Source organism: Myiozetetes cayanensis, unplaced genomic scaffold, assembly GCF_022539395.1.
Source record: "Myiozetetes cayanensis isolate MyiCay16 unplaced genomic scaffold, myiCay2020 scf12, whole genome shotgun sequence".
In the NCBI taxonomy this organism is placed as follows: Eukaryota; Metazoa; Chordata; class Aves; order Passeriformes; family Tyrannidae; genus Myiozetetes; species Myiozetetes cayanensis.
Genome location: NW_026086826.1, coordinates 17230605 through 17251096, shown reverse-complemented (window position 1 = coordinate 17251096; position 20492 = coordinate 17230605). Strand labels below are relative to the sequence as shown.

At 39.7% G+C, this 20492-nt stretch overlaps 1 protein-coding gene across 4 annotated transcripts in view; it reads right to left on the bottom strand.

Annotated features, from left to right (window-relative positions):
* SLC44A3 (solute carrier family 44 member 3) overlaps positions 1–20492 on the bottom strand; it is a 94659-nt gene that overhangs the window by 34191 nt on the left and 39976 nt on the right. For 2 of the 4 annotated variants that reach the window (XM_050307348.1, XM_050307351.1), the window contains exons 1-3: positions 3330–3414; positions 2929–3036; positions 288–430 (exon numbers count right to left, since the gene is read on the bottom strand). In XM_050307348.1, the coding sequence (XP_050163305.1) occupies positions 288–430; positions 2929–3036; positions 3330–3356 (278 nt within the window). In that variant the 5' untranslated portion in view covers positions 3357–3414. Of the gene's footprint in view, positions 1–287; positions 431–2928; positions 3037–3329; positions 3415–4123; positions 4165–6007; positions 6112–7205; positions 7306–20492 lie in introns of those variants that run through there. The other 2 variants (XM_050307349.1, XM_050307350.1) reach the window with 2 other exon arrangements.

Genomic DNA, 20492 nt, shown 5'->3' with positions numbered 1-20492 from the left:
CTTCCTTAAGTACACAGATCTGCTATGTAGAATGACTGCCTGTTTGGCTGAAGTCCCATTTAAGATGCTCTTTAAGAAGAAGGCAGCACAAAGTATAACAATGTAGCACATTTTCAAATTCTATCTAAACTTTTTATTTCACTCACCATTTTGCACCATTCCCACTTTTTTCTTGTCTTTCAATATAACGATGTACAGATACACATGTATGTTTGACAACTAGAAGATGTGTATCTTATTAAGTTCTCAAATGTTTGATTTATTTAGACATTATCAGATGTACTTACTTTTTATTGGTCATGTCCTGTCCAGAAAGAGGTGCCCCTTTTACAGGAGCATTCTTCTTCCCACATATGTTCCCAAAGCTGTCATATCCAAGCACAAGTCTTTCTGCAGCACCAGCCATCACAGCATAGCCAGTTATAAACATCTGTTAAAATATTTTTTAACATGAAATCATGCTATGATTGCTTTTCCTTTCCATTCAATAAATACTTCTTTTAAGACGTACATTTTTGTCTTGTGGATGCAATCAGTTCAATCTAAAATTCACCCTCTGCACAAGGCCAGACCAAGTCAGATAGACAGGTTTAGCCCTATTGCTTCCTTAGGTCTTTCCTTCATCTATTGTTGAAGGTATATAAATTAAGCAGAGTAACACGGGAGAAGAAAGATCGGGGTCCTGATTAAAATAAGAGGAAAGCATTAGGAAGGTGCTAGACAAGGTCTCTACTGAAGTTCATGTATGTCACTAGGCAAGATTCCTCAGATGGTGATTTTTCATGTGCTCACTGCATCTTCTTTTACAGGGTGACCTTCAGAACACACCCGGTCAATACATCTGCTCAGATGTTGAGCCCTTGAAGCTGGTAGTGAATTTAATCAGAGGTATTTTTAAACACAAAGTATAATCAAAATGCAGGTTACCTGAAATTTCATGAAGAGACAATCTTTAACACATGAAAAACTTGGAGAGAGACATACTGTGCACTTGGGTGACACTGCCCTGACCTTTTAGTTGTTCTGCTGTCAGATTAAAGTTCCAGTAGATCAGCTCCATGTAAACCCCAGGGGCAACTAAGCACTTCTGTTGGCCAAGTAGCAGCAGTCCTTAGTCAATATGAAACACCTTGTCAAGGAATGCAGCTTAAACCCTCCTATACCCCATGAGGGCCAAAATAATCCAGCAAAGGAACCTTTCCAAGTGCCAAAAATCAGCAACTCTTCTATAAAGCTGATGAAGTCCTGAGCACTGCTTTACCCAAAGGCTTATTAACAGCACTCTAGCTATTGAAGGACTCAGTGATTCAATGTTCTCCCCTGTCCCATGGGGTGCAAACCACATTTCACACGCACCAAGGACAATACACTGAGCTCTGGGGCTACATGCCAGCTGCTGGCAGCAGCAGAACTTCTCAGTTCCATATTAACTACTACCAGTTTGCATGGATATGGTTGAATATTGGCTGTGCTGGAGACAGACTGCACATATCAGATCCAGTACAACTGCTTTCTTCCCTAAGTTAGAGCTTTATTTGTTTTTCTGCTTTTAACGCTCGTGACTAAAGATGGGATCTGGGCAAAAACTGCGTCTCATACACAAACATGTAAGTATGTACTTCCTTAGTCCCCAGGGTAGCCTCATTTTTGCTTACAGTAGACTCTTATTTTACAGTCTAACAAGTTCAGTAATTTTTTTAAATTATGACTGCATGATAATGTCTCAATATGGACATCTTTGTAGAGACTCCACAATTAAAGCTGACACACTACTTCTGGATGTGATTTTTTACAATAATAAAATACTTCCAGATCCACTTTGTTTGCACAGCAAGGATTTGTTAATAATTAAATTGTTCTCAGAAGGAAAAGGAGAAATGAGCTGGGACTGTAACTCAACTGAAATATACTTTCAGAAAAATTCTAGTATTCCTTCTAAAGATGAGCATTACAGGTCTAGTGGGTACAGGTGATTTTTGTTTTTTTATATAAGTGCATAATGCTTATTAATGCTTAATTTATGGATACAAACCATAAATACTAGTAAGTAATAGATATCTGTATGACTGCTGGAGGGGTGTGTCTACATGGCAGTGATAAGCACTTCCACAGGACTACTACAGTAGTTTAAATTTTTTTCATTGTGTGAACAAATTAGTATCATTAAATCTTTTAAAATGTTTTAAAAAGAAGATCAAACACAAGAAAACAAATACATGTATGCAGTAAGCTATTTCACAGAAACTGAGCAATAAAAACAGTAAGAGAAAACAAACAAAGATTGGAAATATTTACCATTTGACAGGTTTCATTTTTGGCATTTCCTCCACTGATCAAAGCACCAAAGTATTAAAAAAACCTATTCTGCTCACTAAGTTCAGCCTCCATTTATGCAGCATTCACAATGTGTAGGTATAATTCTGCATTAGCATCCATTAACAGATTTACTAGGAATGGAATTAATCAATGTATTTACGAGAATCCTGACTAAACTCAGACATACCACAAAAAAAACCCCAAACATTCACACTTGAGAAAGACAAAGCCTGAAGCCTGCATGCTGTTCTAAGCACAGGTCAGATAGTGACTTAATGTAGTGTCAGATGAACATGTTGCAAGATAACAAGACTACAATGTATGAAATAAGTAGACATAAGAGCCCAGTCAGAGCCCAGACTGATTTACAAAAAAGCGAATTCTAAATAATCCAGCCCCATGTATACATGGTATCTAAAGCATTTGGGCAGCAAAACTGTCTGTGTGAAAGACATCACAATAAAGCACTGCACCACTGCAAAGGTCAGATCTGTGCCAGTGCAATCCTGCAACCTGTGCCCATCACAATTTCAGTTTAGATTTAGTATAACACTGTGCTGAACCCCATGAACTTCAGATCTGATTTTTTGTTCCAGAGAAAAGCGTGCTTACCAAACCAGCCCAGAAAAGACAGAAGAGGAGCAGCCAGAGAGTGTCTGTGCACTTTCTGTAAATGACTGGTCTCCATTCCTGTAGTTCAGAAGCACTGTCTCCAGAGCCCTAAAATGAAAGAAAAGTCCAAAGAAAAGTACAAAACAAGCTTCGTGCGAAATTAAACCAAGTTCCAAAGGGCGGAGAATTCAGAAAGAGCGTAACCTCGCACTTTAAGCGCCGAACACTTGGCAGCTCTCCCCCCGCAGCCGCTGTGCCGCTTGCCCATAGCGCGGTGCGCCGCCCCTACCCCGTTACCCGCACCCAGCCCCGCACGGCCGGGGCAGGGCGGCCCCGCCGCGGGCCCTGCTCCTCTCTCCGCCCCCGCCGCTGCCCCGGCCCCGCTCCGGCCCCGCGCCCACCTGCCCTCGGCCCCCGCGCCGCTCCATGGCCCCGCTGGCCGGCCGGGCCCGGCGCGCAGCCGGCTCGGCGGGGCGGCGCTGCCCAGGACTCGGCACCAGCGCCGCGGGGCCGGGCCGGGCCGGGCGGCGGCACCTCCGGCGGCTCCACCCGCCGCTGTGGCCGGGCACTGCCAGCCCCGGCCCCGCCGCTCCTCCCGGGCGGGCCCGCGGAGGGGCCGCTGCCACGGCGGGAGGGAGCGGCATTCCCGCCCCGCGGCTCGGGGGCTCCCTCAGCCGAGCTCCCGGGACGGGCGGCCGGGGCCGGGGTCGGGGCCGGGGCCGGGGCCGGCAGCGCTCGGGGGCACCGTCACCCCAGGGAGGGTCTCGTCACCCCAGGGAGGGTCTCGTCACCCCGGGGAGGGTCTCGTCACCCCGGGGAGGGTCTCGTCACCCCGGGGAGGGTCTCGTCACCCCAGGGAGGGTCTCGTCACCCCGGGGGTCCCGGCCAGAGGGACGGGGCCGCCTGCAGCTGCTCTACAGCCGCAGGTTTACACATGGCCCCCGGCCGGGGTGGGAAGTTTATGTTTCACGGTTAATTAGCTTATTTCTGGGAATAACTGAAGATCTGTCATTGCCAGCACAAAACGTGAGGGGCTGTTCGCGGTGTAAAGCCCGCTGATACTGATACCCACTTGGCTGGTCTGGCTGCATTATCGATATACAATCCGTCATAGATCCATAGATCAGCTTCTCTTTGTTTGTTTGTTGTTTGTACAGTTACAATACACTGACAGGCTATGTTAGGCTATAATTACCTCATCGATGTCCATATGAATTTTATGGGTACAGGAATAACCTGTAATAACAGGAATAACGCTGAATTAGGTCAATGCTTGTAACTTTAATGGCCAAGGAATGCAGAAATTATTAGCCACTTCTAACATGTTTTCTCAGTGCTGTTGCCTTTTTATTTATATCTTTGCTAAATTCAGATCAATAATCTAGAAAAAAATACTAATTGAAAGGATATTAAAAGTATGGTTTTGTCTTCTTGCTGACAGTCAATGGAAAAAAATGTCCTCCTTAAGAAGTAACACAACATCTGCAACTGCATTAAAATTAAATTAAATTGAAGCTATTTTGCAAAACCAAGAATTGGCCCAAGTTGTATAGGACACAGAGCACTAGGCTGGTTTTGCTTGGGGGAAAAAAATGTATTCCAATCCTTCAGAGAAAATGCAGAATGAAACCTTGGTGACACACTAGCATAGATAGAAGTAAATTGATAATATCAGAAGCTGGGTTTAAAAGAAGAAGGAACCTTTGCCCCAGAGCATTTCAGAGTCCTTCTAGTGTGACTGGAAATAACTACATTTTCCTGAAAAGTTAACTCGTGCGATGTTTCTGAAATTGACATTTTAACTGACTTAACACAACTCGGTAAAATTCTGATTTAAATTTACACCCACCCCCTTCCCAAGAAGTGGTTCTGACAAAATGGCAGGAAAGATTTCTAAAAACTCTGATGTCTTAAAAAGGATTTGTTAAATCATTTGGTTTCCAGCCAGCTCATAGTTCTTGTCTTTATCAGCATTGTGTCTTTTAATGCTTATTATTCATCAGTTTGTCCAGAGTTTTCATAATTTATGTGACAATTAGAATAAAATTCTAAAACTGATAAGGTAGTTCTGTGGTTTTGGAGCCTAAATAGAGAAAATAACTCTTCTTTCACATTGTGCTGTTGCCCTCTAAAAATACATGGAAAAAGCCATTTTCTCTTGAAATACAGATGTGAAGTTTCACGTGAAATTTAACCTTTTTTATTTAAAGGAGAAGTTCAATATTTTGATTATATCAAGAAAAATAACCTAAATTATTAATAACCTTTAACCTAGACACAAGGAGTATCCTGAGAAAGAATCACTAGCTGATTAAGAAAATCATTAAAAAAGAACAATGTCAGTGAATGAAAGCAGGTATTTGAATCTGATGACTTGCTGTCATCACATGCTAATATTAGCTTTTGTTGTTGATCTGGCACTTTTTGAATGATTCTCCTTAAGTTTCGCATTCCATTCCTACTGTGAATAAATGAAAAGAGCAAGCGGAACAAATATTTTTGAATAAAATCCAGATTCCAGACAAATGAAGTTCATGTAAATACACCAGCATCAGCAGTAAGGCCTGATTTTACCAAGCAATATCAATCATAATTCTTGTATTTCTTCAACTAGCCCTGGAAAGGTTGTCTTATAAATGACAGAAAATAACTCACGATTAGAATAGGATTTTTTAAAATTGTAAGTTAAATATTGTAGTTGTTGTAAGTTGGGGTTTTTTGGGTTTTTTTTGGTTGTGGTTTGTTTGTTGGTTTTTTCCTGTTTTAAAACATTTATTCCACTCAGTAGCAAACGAGTACTTTTCTCGCGTGTCACTAGGTGGGGCTCCGCTCCCTGTTTCGAGCAGCACACACGGCACTTGGAGTGGGTGCGCAGAGGCTGCCGCTGTGGTTAGCCAGCAATCACAAATGAGGGCATGCTCCAGTTGAAGAAAATACCAGGAAGCAAGGCTCAGATCGGATAAGGAATTCAAACATCCACGTCCAAAATGTAATACCAAAAACTCTTGCTTGTTTTTTTTTCCCCAATTCTTCAAAATTTTGCCCAAATTGCCAAGATGAATTTTAAACTCTCTCTTACCACCTTCACAGGATTGAGCCTGGTTCTGCAGCTGAGTTGCTCAGCAATTGGTGAGGAGCAGGGAGTTTTAGAACTGCCATGTTGTAGAGTTGATTCGGTTTAATCTGAAATAGAAATGAGTTTAAAATGAGTTCTGGGAAAAGAAGAGTACTGGATTACAAAACTAATTACTCTGCCAGAGAGTTGTATGCTGGCTTGTGCTCTCTCTCCATTGTGAGATGCCCAGGTTGGAGCCTTTGGTTTCAGTCTCGTGGTCTATATGCACAAGATGCCAACTTTCTAATATGTTTCATTTCATTCTTGTATCCAACTACAGCCACTTTCATGGGAGATTAATATGATGAGGGTCCATGTTCACTCATAAGTCTTCACTGACCATTCAAGTATATAATGTTTCTTGTTTCTTGTAAAGGAAAAAAATATTTACAATACTGGAGTACCCAGGAACTTGGTGATTTAATTGTGTTTTAAGACATTAACCATTCAAACTATGTGTTGTGATGGGGCAACCACAACAAGGGAGATTAACATTTATGCATTCAAGACTAGTTATAGTTTTTAGAAGAGGTTTTATATGTTAACCGTATGTTAAACATCTATCAGCATCAACAACAGAAATACTGCAGCAGTGAAAGCTCATGGGCACTTTTCTCTGGTTTTGATTATTTGTTTTTCATGAAGTCACACAGAATATACAGAAGAAAATCAAATATGAACTCAAGCTTCCTGACTCCAAGCCTCTGCTTTAATCACAAAGTTCTTATTATTTCTTATGAGTGTGGTGTTTGTTCACCAAGAATAAATCCTGGTGCTGCCTGCACTTAGGGCTCAAACTTACCTGGTTAAAACTGGGGCAGGAATGTGGATTGGGAGAGGAAGGTATTAAATGAAAGCATGCCAGTTCCTTGCTAGACTGGTTAAGTGAGATGACTGCCCCTATCTGTATCCCCTTGTGGGTCACACAAGGAACAGACACCAATTACTTTAATAGCAGGACACAGCAACTGAGAAACTCAACTTAAAAGCCAACATTTTCTGCCTAATTAGAGAAGGTGCAGCTGAGCATAATTTCCATCACTCTCAAATGATCTTGCTTACGTACAGTAACTTAGCAGGCAGGCACTGTTCTCCATATGTAACTATGTTCTTGGAATATCCCAAACTGAAACACCCAGAAACTGAACGTAATGCCACCTACTATGTTCAAGCTGTTAGTCAGGCTCGCATTCTGGTATTTATGACCTCATCTCACTTGAACCATTCAGTCTGAAATTTCTCATGGCAGGTGCTGAAGATTTCTGGAAAACATCAGCACAAATTATTCAGTCATTTTTAAGAATGAAATTAGAGAAGCAGACATTATGGTACCCCTTCTTGAATAGTAGCAAAGAAATTCTTACACATTACTTGGATCAGAGATTTTTAATGGACAGAGAGAAAGAAATGCTTTCTGCTTTTCCTCATGTCTGAGAAACTTTGTCCTCATTTATCCAAATCACTTTGATAAATCACAGAGTATGAGCTTCATAGCTAAGGACTCTGTAGACTGTGTCTGCATGGTGTACTCCCAGGCCTGACTGAGACAGTCTGGACAACCCCAAAATGTGCCTCTCAGCTGCCACATTCTTTGACTTCAGCGATTGTTCTGATGGTGAGCGGGCACAATGGACAAAGAAGGATCCTGAGATGAATGTAAATAAAAAGGAGAAAAGGCTATTGCTGTTAAACAGATTCCTGGAGTTGATAAGGAATACCTTGGTTGATAAGGAAAGCAGTGCCTAGCAGCTCTGAGAAAGATTAGAGGATTCATAAAGGTCACTATCACAAAAGCATTTACCCTAATGCTGTAGACAGTGGGCCATTATGCCTCTGTTGAGCCACAGTAACAGACTGGAAGCCAGGACTGGCTCAGCAAAGACACTGGAAACAGAGATCTGAAAGTAAAATGGAAGACTAGGACTATAGGGGAATGGCAGCCAGAGAGAGGACTGGCTGGTGAGGGACAGCATACAGGATTTGAGGGAAGGGTGGGACTGGATGTGAATGAGACTGAGAGCCAGGAGGATATGAGTGAAGATTGAACAAAGAAGGAACCTGAGAACTAAGGGCAGTTAAAATTGGTGTAGGGAGGCATACAGCTGGCATGGGAAGAAGAGGGTAGACCAGAGAAGCATGAAAGCTATGTGGAGATTAAACAAGCAATAGCACAAGTCCTGATGGTACATAAGACTGTGGGGAACAATCAAAAGAATCTGGGTCTGCTACCACTCCCTTTCACAAGCAGAGTATCACCTTTCCTCTGTTAGCAAATATCTGCAACGTTGACCTGAAAGTGCCCTGTCAGGCCTGACTAACAACTCAAATCACCCTGCTAGGTTTCTAATCAGCCTGCTAACTGTCAATTACTCCGCTGGATCCACTGGCAGACATTTGTCCTGTGTATCCAGAGAATCTAATCCTTCTGATGACTTGAGTTAATTTCTTTATGATGGTCCATGTTAGCTTTTCTGTTTCGTTATCTAGAAAAATCCCACCTGAAAATATATTTACAGCTGGAATGTTTAAATACTCTGTTATACATATAATGATGAAATTGGACTAAAGATAAACAATTTTTTCCCTAGCAGTTTGATGATTTTTGAGATGCTCCACTTCTCAGCCTTAAAAGTAACTTGAATTAAAAAATTAATAACCAATTAATAAGCTACTTATTTCCAGCTTCTAATTAACAATAATCCCACATTCTTCTGGATGTGTCCTATGCATTTTTATTTCAGGATAATGATTATTGAGTAGGTTATCTAGAAGAATAGAGTGTGCACATCTCATTGCCAACCTCTATAGTTTTAGCTTACTACTGCAACCGTCCCTCCTGTGATTTACCAAACATATGAATCATTCAAGGAAGGACTATAATGCCACAAAGTTAACTTATTCCACTTTCCACACAAGCAAGCAGAGATCTGCACAAAGAGCCCTTTCATCCCTTTCATCAATACACAAGCTAGAGCACAGCCTGACCTTAGAAAAGTGTTTGCCAAGTTGAACCTGGTAATAAACTTTGGTGACTCATTTCAAGCCTTTAGAAAAGAGAAAAAGGATCAATCTTTCAGGATCACATGTTACTTTACATACCAAGCCAGACACAGAAACAACTCTAGAGCGGTACCTTTGTGGGATGTCAGGATTACAATGTACTTAGGGTTCTGGTTGGTAAATGTTATGGGCAGCACAAGATAAAAGAGCTTGAACTGGAACTCTTTCCATGGTTCAGGACTGTTATGTCCCTCTCTGGTCCAAAGAGTAGACATGCCAGTATATCTGAGTGCCTCAATATAGAGAACAGAGAAGTAATATTACTCTACACATATCCCCATCCCCCTCCCCCCCCGCAAAAGAAAAGAAGAAAAAAAAAAAACCAAGGAAGGGAATTGTTTGAGTTTCAGATAAACTGAAAAGTAAAAGATGTGAATTTGTAAGGTTAGAGAAGGGTAGCTTGTTCTCTGAACTATGTAAATAGAAAAAAGAGTGGAAGACATTCTTGAGAGCAGCAAAGAAAATGAAATAACCTAGGATAAACCCAAATAAAACAGGGTTGCAGAAGGCATCAAATTGAACCACATGGAGTGTGTAGAACTATCTGTGACCTAAACAGTGAGGTCTAGTTCTGAATGAAAAGGATGAGAGGTTTTCATTAGTTGGTGGAGACCAGGGCAGTGGTTTTTATCAACACTAAGATAAGCAACAGAATCATTACAAGGACTAAAGAGAAGTAATTTCTGCCACCACAAGATGCTTCACTGATATTTACATTAATGGAGTCAGCTACTGAGTGCCAATGAAAAATAATCATGTTGAATTGAGAGAGACAGTTTGGACTGTAGGTTTGGTGTTAGGCCCTTTCAAAGTGCTGTGACTGCAGAAGCAGTGGCTGCCCCACACATTTCCCACTTGATGTCACTCTCGGGCAGTTCTGTCAGCCTGTTCACAGCAGCTCCAAATGGCAAAATAAAGAGCATGGTTTTGATACAGTATCTTCTGAGTGGCTTAAACGCAATTTTGTTGTTGCTTTTGGTTTTGGACTTCACCAGCACTGCTTTTCACTGGTTCCTCTAGTGACAACATCAGCCTATTTTAATTTTATTGTGTCTAGATGTTTACTGTACAGAGGTTTAAAAACATGAACAATTCTCTCCGTATTAATTCCCTGTCTCTTTAAAACAAAGCCTGTTAATGTGTAGTGAGGCTTTAACTGCAGTATATATTATTCTGCCTTTAAAAAAAAAAACAAAACAGTTTTTATATAGAGAAGGCATTAGACCATCTAATTAACTCAAAACTAATGCTCCCAACAACAGCACAGGCAGCCAGCAGAGTAGCAGTCCATTTGTAGACTTCAGCACAGACTATTACTGCAATTACTATACATAAGAATAATCATTATTTTAATCAGGAGTTCCAGAATAAGGGTCTTCATGGGTAATAATGTATTGCTGCACATTTTTATAAAACTAGACAGGATCCAAAGTTTTACTGCAAAGCTCATTAAAAAGACTTGAAGACATGGCATTTTCATTGCTTGAAAAGAGAATACTGAACACACTGCTTTGCTCAGCCTGTTAAGAGCAGGGTGAAACATGACTATCTATTTGCTTTGTGCCAATAGGCTCCCTTGTCAAAGGATCATCAATCTGCTCTCTAAACACAGACACTTGAACAGCAAGTTTAAAAAATCTGTATGTGGCTAGTCATGTTGAGTCAGATAATGGCCCACAGATGTATATTTTTTATCTGACCTATTCTTTATACTACCTTTGGTTCACCTGCATGTTTTTACAGAGACTTATCATAAATTATCTGCTCAATTTATGTTTCACCTTATTAGTCATGAGAAGAAAATCAACAGTGAGTGGAATGCAGTCATGGAACCGGCAGTCAGTGGTGATGTTACAGAATACGTGATGGCATGACTTACATAAACAGTTTATTCATCTTCATTAAAGTTATACTGAATCAGCATCAAGGCCCCTCTCTCAGAGGCGTAGCTCTAACTCATAGTTCTGTAGTCATCCTTAAAGGCATAGCCTATGTAAATATAGGGTAAGAGTTCAATAGCTGAAATATTTGCTAAGAACAGTGGTCCAAGTTCTGCAAAACTAATTGAAGGTGGAATAGCTAGAGAAATAATTCACACTCTATTAAAAATTCCTAGGATTGAACATTATAAGCTACTGTTTCAGAGAGAGACATCATGAAGTCTAAAGTATTTTCCACGATACTTAAATTTTTCCATTATCCCATTCTGTTATTACATGTTATATATCAGACTTTCTCATAAAATTTTATCCTGCACATATGCATGAAGTTCAGCTCGACAGAGCAGCTGGATTCTAAAAACAGAGCTCTGTGTCATTGGCCAGCCCTACTCTGCTTCAGGGCTCCATCCCTTTGCCTCCTCGTACTTCCAGTATCAATATATACTTTCATACAATATTTAATCACTTTGTGTCAATATTTCCATTGATCATTTAAAGACAAAACGGTTTTCCTACAATAACAGTAAGATGAATATTAACTGATCTTGTAGTATTGTCACTAAAGTTAATTTTCTTCCATTACTAAGATTAAAGAACTGCTTCCTTCTGAGGCTTCTTGTCAAGTAACAGTGCTGCTTCTGCAATAACAACTCATCACTCTGTTCATAATGCTTTTTATAAGCAATCTCTTTTTCCAAAATGTTTTGTGGTGTTAGGTAAAATGAGATACAGTATTACACTGAGACCTATATAAAGAAAAATATATGTGAATGTCTAGATATTTTTGCAGTTTTGATTTATTTTAATCTTTGCACATAAACCAAGGACTGCTACTCTTCTTTTGGGATTAAACAATAGAATAACAGTACTCCTAGTCAGTCACATTATGGGTAAAGTTATGGAACTTTGATAACATTTACACAATAAAAAAGAGTTATCATTCCACTAGCTGTTCCCAACAAGAGCTACATTTGTCTTAGTAACTGTGTATCATTGCAGTGGAGAAAACTATTAGGTAATGTATAATACAAAAGCATTTGATAGAAGGTAAAAATATCTCCTTTGAGTAGCTATTTGAGGAAACCACATTTTGCAGCAATCATTGCGTGTTTAATACTGGAAAGATATTTTGAAAAAAAGGATGTTGACCCTCTTTCTAGTGACTAAAATTTGAAGTCCTCTGAGCAATGTCAGTATAATAATTTCCTGTTCACGTAACATGTTTGCACAACATAATGTTGCTGATAATGATAACTAGTCAAGTGTATAACCCAAAGGATGTGCATGTGTCTGGGAATTCCCATAATCCTTCCTGTCTACCAGTAAAGAGTATTTGTAGGAATAAAACAAAACAAACATCTATGGGCTAATGATGCAAAGTTTTATTCATAGAGTTTACTACACTTCACCTTGCTGACCTATGAACTTTACACTTCAAGTTTCCCTATTTAAAGTCAATTATGTAGCTAGTAGTAATCCAGCTTTCTGTCAACACTTGTCTCAGAAAATAAATAACATGCCCTTAAAAAAAACTATTTAGAAATTGATTGTTTTGTGTATATAACTGTTCTAGGACAGCTAGAGGCAAAAAGGTGATTCTGCTCTGTTTCTGACTTCTCTTTGAACCCACAGAAACCCATGGGGCAGGTAGCAATCTGGCTGCTATGGCTGAAAATGAAGTATTTGGAAACACAGCAGGATTTACCAGCAACTCACACTCACAGTGTGCCCCCAGATATTACTCATTTGTAGTAATTTGTTTGCTCATTCTTGTGGGAAAAATTTACATAAGATTTGGGTTACATGGAAGGATACATCCTTCTTCTGTGCCTCACTTTCTGCTGTCAAGCACGTATCTTCAACCCTCCATGCTTCAGTCCTGCCTCTTGCTTGCTAAACTGGGAGCAGCCATGCTCATCTACTCTCCTAAAACACTCTCTCATCTATGTATAAAAAACATGCTATCTTTGCTTTGTTTATTGCATTAATCTGATTATATCTGCTGTGCACCATATTTAGGGTAAGGAAGAAAAAAATGTAAACTGCATATACATTACAACTTTGATAGTACTCATGTAGCAAGACTTCTGAAACTTTAAAAATAGTGGCCACTATATGTCAGCTTTCCTATTTCCAGCTAATTTGTTTTAAAAATTCCAAACATTCAATTTTGTGTTAGGATAATAGTCACTAAACCCCAAATATTTTTATTTTAGATAATATAATCTGAATAAAAACATTGAACTGTGATATGTTTCCCCCAGGAACCAGCTATTTGCAAAGAACTTTCAACATCCACATCACCAGGAGTCAGAGCTGGAGCCAGATTTCCTTGAATTATTTTGAAAACCATTAACAAACACAGTAGTTTTGTATCTCTCCACAGAACAGTGCAACTTCCATTCTCACTAAAACACAGTCTCAGTGAAGTATATACTCAATGTGTATCTGATTCTTTAAAAAGAGCAGTAGGCATAAGCCATGGAATTTTAACATGTGTGGTCTGCAGTACTTATCACTCTGCTTTCGAGACAGTTATGAAACCAATAGTGAGGGCCAAAGTAAGCAGTGTTTCATCGTTTAACAATGGATGTAGCCCGTTGTATGGCATCTGATGAGTTCTGTGGGAAGTGGCTGCAAGTTTTCTTATCCATATTAATGAGCTGTACTCCCTGTTTCAGTTCTTGTTGCTGTGGAATGCCCTAAAGCCTTTGTTTAAAACTTAAAGTGTAAGGATACTTAATTTCCAAATGGTATGCTGCCAGTGTGGACAAGGCAGTGGGGTTTTTTATACCTTATTTTAAAAACTCCTCTGTTGATATGTTTGTAAATCAAGCCATTATTCTTTCATGTTGCAGCTTGCTTTTCAGGCTTTTCCATGAGAACTCAATGCTGGTACTTTAGTATTCTACAACACTTCAGATTTCCGGAAGTATCTGTAATTTTGGTAACTGGAAGGAACTTCCGTATTGCTCAAACTCATGTCTGATGGAAGTTTTTATAATTTAGAAATCCTCATGTGCAAATCCCACTTCCTTCCCTCTAAAGATCTGTGTAGTAGGTTTTTAACAGTGGCTGGAGGGTTTTATTTTTCAGGCAGTTGTCCATTCTGCTTTGGGTATAATACAGAACATTTGGTGGGACGGAGAAAACAAAAGGACCGATGCCTCCAAAGTTCCAAGGTCAAAAGCAAAAGCTTCTGCAACAGAAAAGCTAAGGAGAATGAGGGATGGGAGATGTGCCTCAGGAGGATGATATTAAGTGATTGGGTCATCAAGGAGAAAACAGACATTAGGAGTGTGGACAGCAAAGTTTCTCAGTTTCTCAGTTCTCAAAGTTTCTCCTGCTATTTTTTCTTTGTTTATAAATAAGAATGATTATTATAGACAGAATGAATTCAAAATCTCGTGAGTCTCACTCCCAGTCATTATTTCAATGACAAAATATAGAAATGGATTAAAACCTGTCTATTAAGAAAGGAAGAAATTGTCTACTAAGACAGTTCAGAAAGATTATAAAATATTGAACAATACAACAGTAAGGTTTGGGGCACAACTGAAAGCAGGTATTCAATACGATTCTCATCTGTCATTGCTCATTGTGGTAAAGGGGAAAGAAACGTGGGGAAGAACATACACTGGTTGCTAATATTTGCTGTCCTTCCTGATGGCTCAACAAATTAATTCTCTAGCTGTCACACCTCATGCCTGAACCTCTCCAGGGATGGAAACACCTTTGTCAGACTGCCCCTGTTTTCTGTGGTTTGTGCATATTGACTCAGGGACTTTGAGTTAGCCACACTATTAGTTACCAGTGCCATCCAACCTTTGATGTTCTCAGAGTACAGACCACGTGATAACAGCTGCTGAGATACTCATTGTCTGGTACAGTAATTACTGTGTATACATTTTCCTCCTAAAACAAACTGATTAAATAACGATTTTTGTGAGTGATTCAAGGCGTCTGAAAACTTTCATGGAACAAATACCAGATGGACAGTTTCACAATAGACATTCCATACCGGTAAACTGAAATGCTCAAGTGTTCTTGGGTGCAAAATGGATGCAAAAAATTGATTAATTTTTAATCTCAGCTTGCTGAAAATAAAAAAAGCATATGGATTACTTGTCCTGTGCTTTTTTAAATCTAATTGGTATATGGGTAGCATCACAATTTAGCATGTAATTGTCAATATACTGCATATAGTTAATAACATGGAGGAGATAATTGCCTAAATTGTCTGTGTTTAAACAGTGGTGACAAAATTATATCAGAGCCTGTTAAATACAACTATATTAATAGTTAAAAAATAACAGTTGAATAACTGAAACCTAACCATTGATGCCTAATCTATTTTGACTCAGGCCTACCAACTTGCCAGCATCTTTTCCAGGGATATATAGGCTTGTTTACCAGTACGCTGGGACCACACATTTAACCTGAAAGTAATAGTACTGTGAGGATGCAGGTGAGCAGATATTTTTAGATTCAGGGCATTCCTGAAAGCAAACGTAACAAACCAGCTGGTAACAAACATGGCCACGTTCACCATATATATAATTCTCTAAACTGAGAAGTAAATTGTGAACTTTCAGTATGAGTGTGAACAGCCAAAAGAGGAGTAAGGAGGAGTGGATTTATGAGCAGACAATGGACAGATGAGCAGACAATGCAAAACTACCCATCTCTGCTTTAATTCATAGAAATGAGTGGGCCAGGTACAATGAGAGATGGGCAGAGTTATTACTTCATTTCATTCTTCTGAAAGGAAGTAATATAATGAGGACAGAAAATAGAATTTGTAATACATTCTTTTTTTGTTTCTAATGTACTCCTTCTGTGGTTTACTTAACCTTTTTTTTTTAGCCTGTTACACCAAAGTTGGAAAAGAGAAAACAAATGAAAAGTAGATAAAGGAGGAATGAGTGATAGAAACTGACTCACTCGGATTCACAGCCCCACCAAATGGGGCTTGCACAGTTCAGGTGGTCTGAACTGGGGTAGCTCTGTAGTTACGGCCTATTGGATATTTTACAAGAATTAAAATTATTGTTATAATAAGAGATGAAGTGGATAAATATACTCAGTAAAGTCTATTAAAAATAAACCTTGTGTGTGTATACTTCCAGTTGAACTCTAGGCTGGCAGGAATCAGCCTATTACTGAGAGGCACCACTGCAGGACAGCAGGACATCGAGAGGCAATAAGTGAATGACTGCAAAAAAGATTATTCCTCTGTCCACTTCACATATGCACAGCAGTGCATGCAGTTAGCAGAGTTGTCAGTGCTTCTTAGCAAACACAGACTGCCTGCAGGCTCCTACAGGCTCAAAAGTCACATTATATCTATGTCCTCTGTACTTTTCATTAGTATGTGTAGAACAGCTAAGCTGTAATACTGTTAAGCAGTAAATAACACTGTGTTTACCCAAACAATTACAACTTACTTATCTTCCTGTAAAATACCAAATAGTAGTGGTTTGTAAACCAAAGTAATGGCTTTTCCTTAATTCAGACAAGCAGCCACCTTACCAGAAAAGGCAGCAAACACCAGTCTAGACTAAATAGTATGTTCATCCATGCAATGATGTGGCACAGCATTAAGACAAATGTTTTCCCCGCTGCAAAGGTCCTTGTGAGACAGAGAAGGGGCCCCAGAATATATCCCAGGACCTGACTTTTCCCCTCTGGAATGGAACAGAAAGGTTTCTCATGCTCCAGCTCCTTCAAGCCTACTGCTTTGAAAATATAGCATCTGGTCCAAAATCTAGTAACCGTGAATATTCTAACTGAACATACATTCACAAAACGTATAAAATGAATCTACTGTGCTAATTGTTTTACTCTAAGGCTTTAAGGGAATGCCAAACATGAACAGTTGAGTCTGGACCAATTTTGACCAAGGTGTTCTGATCAAGGTTTCGGCACTTTTGCAGGATATGTGTTTGATAGTCAAAATGTTGCTCTGTCATTATCCTGGGGATTATTCATTGTCCGTAGAATTAGCCTAGTAATCTTTATCTTTCCCCTTCTACTATTTACCGTTACAGTGCTATTCCATTCCCAGAATTGTCAGTAAACATCTTAATCCCTCTGTCAGTTAATTACTGACTGATTTAGGAAACAGTGTAAAAATGCCTGAAGTGAATGGGGCTGAAAATCTGAAAATAATGCAGGAAGGAGCTATGCAGTATCTTCACATTACTAAATATTTACTTAACAATCATCTTGAAAGTGTATTCTTTAGGAAACAGCTACTCCAAACAGCCTTCCCTGGTCATGGCTTAAAATTAAAACAAAACAAAGTAAAACCATAACAGTGGAAACAAGACATGTCATTAACTTTCCTTCATTTATACTATACAGGGTCCAGCCTTGTTCAGTTTAGTGCAAGAGTTTGTTCCTCTGGAAAGATGGACTTGGCATAACTGCCAAGAATAACAGCTTGATGAATGATGATTAGCAGTAAATACAAAATGTTTATCTCATGTTATGTGTGGAGCCCTGGAGAAGTCATGACAATATTGAGTCGTTGACTCGATTAACTTAAACAGACATAGAAGATGTCTCAGATGGAGGAGGTGGTGCTGCGGAAAAGATGAAATAGCAAACATAAGACTCAGGCTCTCTTCAGACAAACACTAAGGATGATCACAACCATTACCTGCTTTGCCATTTGCAGGACATTGCTATCTGCACTCACTGTGGGAAGCGAGGCTTGAGGAGCCATATGTAAGTAATGCTGCCTTCTGAGAAACTGTATTTATCCTGCAAAGACAAAAATGCCTTTCCGAAGTAACAAGACATTTTTTTAAGTCGGTCCTGATGGCTCTCAGTTCACTGAAGATGCTGTGGAATATGCAATGTCAAATTTACCTCTGGCATCCGAGCCAGTGCTCTTTACTGCAGGATGTAGCTGGTGAAACTTGCAAATGATGATGCCCTTTGACATTCTTGTGTGATAAATTTTAGGAATTTTTTTACTAGAAATATTTTACTAGACAATGCAGAGAATGGGCACATGAAATTCCTCAAACTCCATCTCCCTGAAGACACTGAAGGGAATACTGTTTCATTTGGAATCAATTTGAAATGTAAGCAAATGGATATTAAATGTTTTAGAATAATTAATACTTCAAAGTGAGGGGGTTTTTTTCTGATGATAAGTGTGGCATTTTGGCATTCTGGTTCTTATTTTTCTTCAGAGCTCTATGAAAATGTCAGTATTTCACTTGTATAAACATATAATATATGTTTTAATGATGATGTCCTCCATTCTGATTTTTGCATTATTAGTTGAGTTGACATGGATCTATATTGTTTTAATAAATTTATGGTCAAAGTACTTTAGGAATTAAACATTCATTAAATACTTCTGTTAATACAAAAATGTTCTCAATGCACTAATGAAATAAGTAAAATTGAGATTTTCACTCCAGATATGTTTCTGTAAAATAAAATAGAATAAAATATAATAATAATTATTAATATAAAATATAATAAAATAAAATATATTATTTACTCTCTCTCAAAGTCTGTGTAGTCTGAAACTTAACTGAAATTCCCCTCTGCCAAATGAGTCTCAGAGTTTGAAGGAAATTTGGGTTTGCATTTGAGTTTTAAGATTCTAACTGTAGGTTTTAATAAGAAGTATCCAGACACCACTGGAACTGCCCTTCCGAGCCTAATAGTTGATTTGACAATCCTCAATAGTAATTTAAAGTAACAAAGGGACATGTCAAGATCTGAAACTAGAAAGGAGTTTATGCTTCACACTTTCACTTAATAATAAGACAGGAAAAAAAAAAAAAGAAAATTAGGTATAAATATGTACAATTTACTTAATGACATAATGACAAGAAGAAATTCAGAGAGAGAAATTTCTTACAGTGTAAGAGTACTTGTAGTAAAGACAACCACAGTAATCAGTGGACTCAGTCTAAGCCTAAGAAGGTCAGGCCATAAAAAGTGCAACATAGAAAGCACTGAATTATGCAAGTGAGCTACAGAAGGTAGAGAGTGAGCCACAACAGGTCAGTGCAGAGATCTGTCATCCCAGGAACCATTTGATACCTGAAATCTTGTCCTGTATTTCATTTCATACCTACATGACAGAACAAATAGATTACTGCACCTAGTAAAGCAGAAACCCAGTGTTCATCCAAAGAGCATAAACCACAAAGTAGCGAGGTTTGGGCATTGTCTGTGTTCAATTTTATATGTGCCACCAAGCAGTCATGACATAGGACAGTGGGACTGAGCTCAAAGTGGAAAGGGAGACAGGAGACAAAGAATCTGGAGTCCTGGGAGCAGGTGTGGTGCTGGAGGGTGCAGCACAGAGCTTCAGGGACCTGGACTGAGAGGTGGTAGGACAGGCAGGGCAGCATTGAGGAGCTCTGGCCTCCTGCTGTTTTGGAAGCAAAGTAAACATGGTGGAGTAAAGCTTAGGGGCTGGGAGGATGATTGGAACCAGGTGTGGTGAGAAGGGAGCTGGAAAGGCAGGGTTCCAGGGCAAGGCAGGCACGAAGGAGCGAGACCTGGGGCAAGGGAGGAACATGAGAATGAACCTTGAGCATAATGAGGAGGTGCAGCTCATGGCACCACTTCAGATGGGGGGCAGGCACAGAGGTTGTGAGGCTTGGGGCTGAGGAGGGTCACCAATGGACCAGGCTAAGGTTGGGCCAGAAATACAGCGAGTCCCTGGCATGGCTACAGAGCAGACAGTCTCCGGCAGAGCTTCTGTCTCATGGGTGCCTGCTGAGCCCCCGGGTCCCGGGGGGGGCTGCCAGGCCCCCCCGATGCTGATGACCTGGGACAGGTACAGGTGTGGCGACCAGGGTGGCGTGAGAACAGCACAGCGGAGAGGCTGGGGAGTGTCGAAATGCCCAGACCTTGGTTCTGTGCCCAGACAACCATAATGAGGAAGGAGAAAAAGAAATCACATACAGCAAGTGGCGACATGCTCTGTCCCATGATCCACTCTGGAAATACTTGGCAAAAAGTGGGTTGCTGTCTGGAGAGATTTGTGTCAAGTGGCAGCAACATGCCTGAGAGGCCAAAAACTCTCTTCAGTGCACCACTGTGCAAGGCAGGAGACTGCAGCCTGATGATATATTTTTCTTTGTGGCAAGGTTGATCGAACAGTTTGTCATTCTTTCCTTTTCCCCCCTCTCCATCTACTTAGCTGAAGAGTTACATTTAATATCTCCTCTGACATAGGACAAATCACTTTTCTAAATTATTTTAAACTTCAGAAGTGAAATAGTTCATGGCATTGTTATTGTTGTTGTTGTTATTATTATTATGCTTTTCTTTCTCCTAAATGTGTCCTTTCCCCAATTTGAAAAACAAACATGAATGATGTACTCTCCATGGCCAGCTAAAACTGGACATCTGAAAATCCCAAAGAAATGAAGAAAGTTGACTCTTACATGTAAAACTTGCTGAGT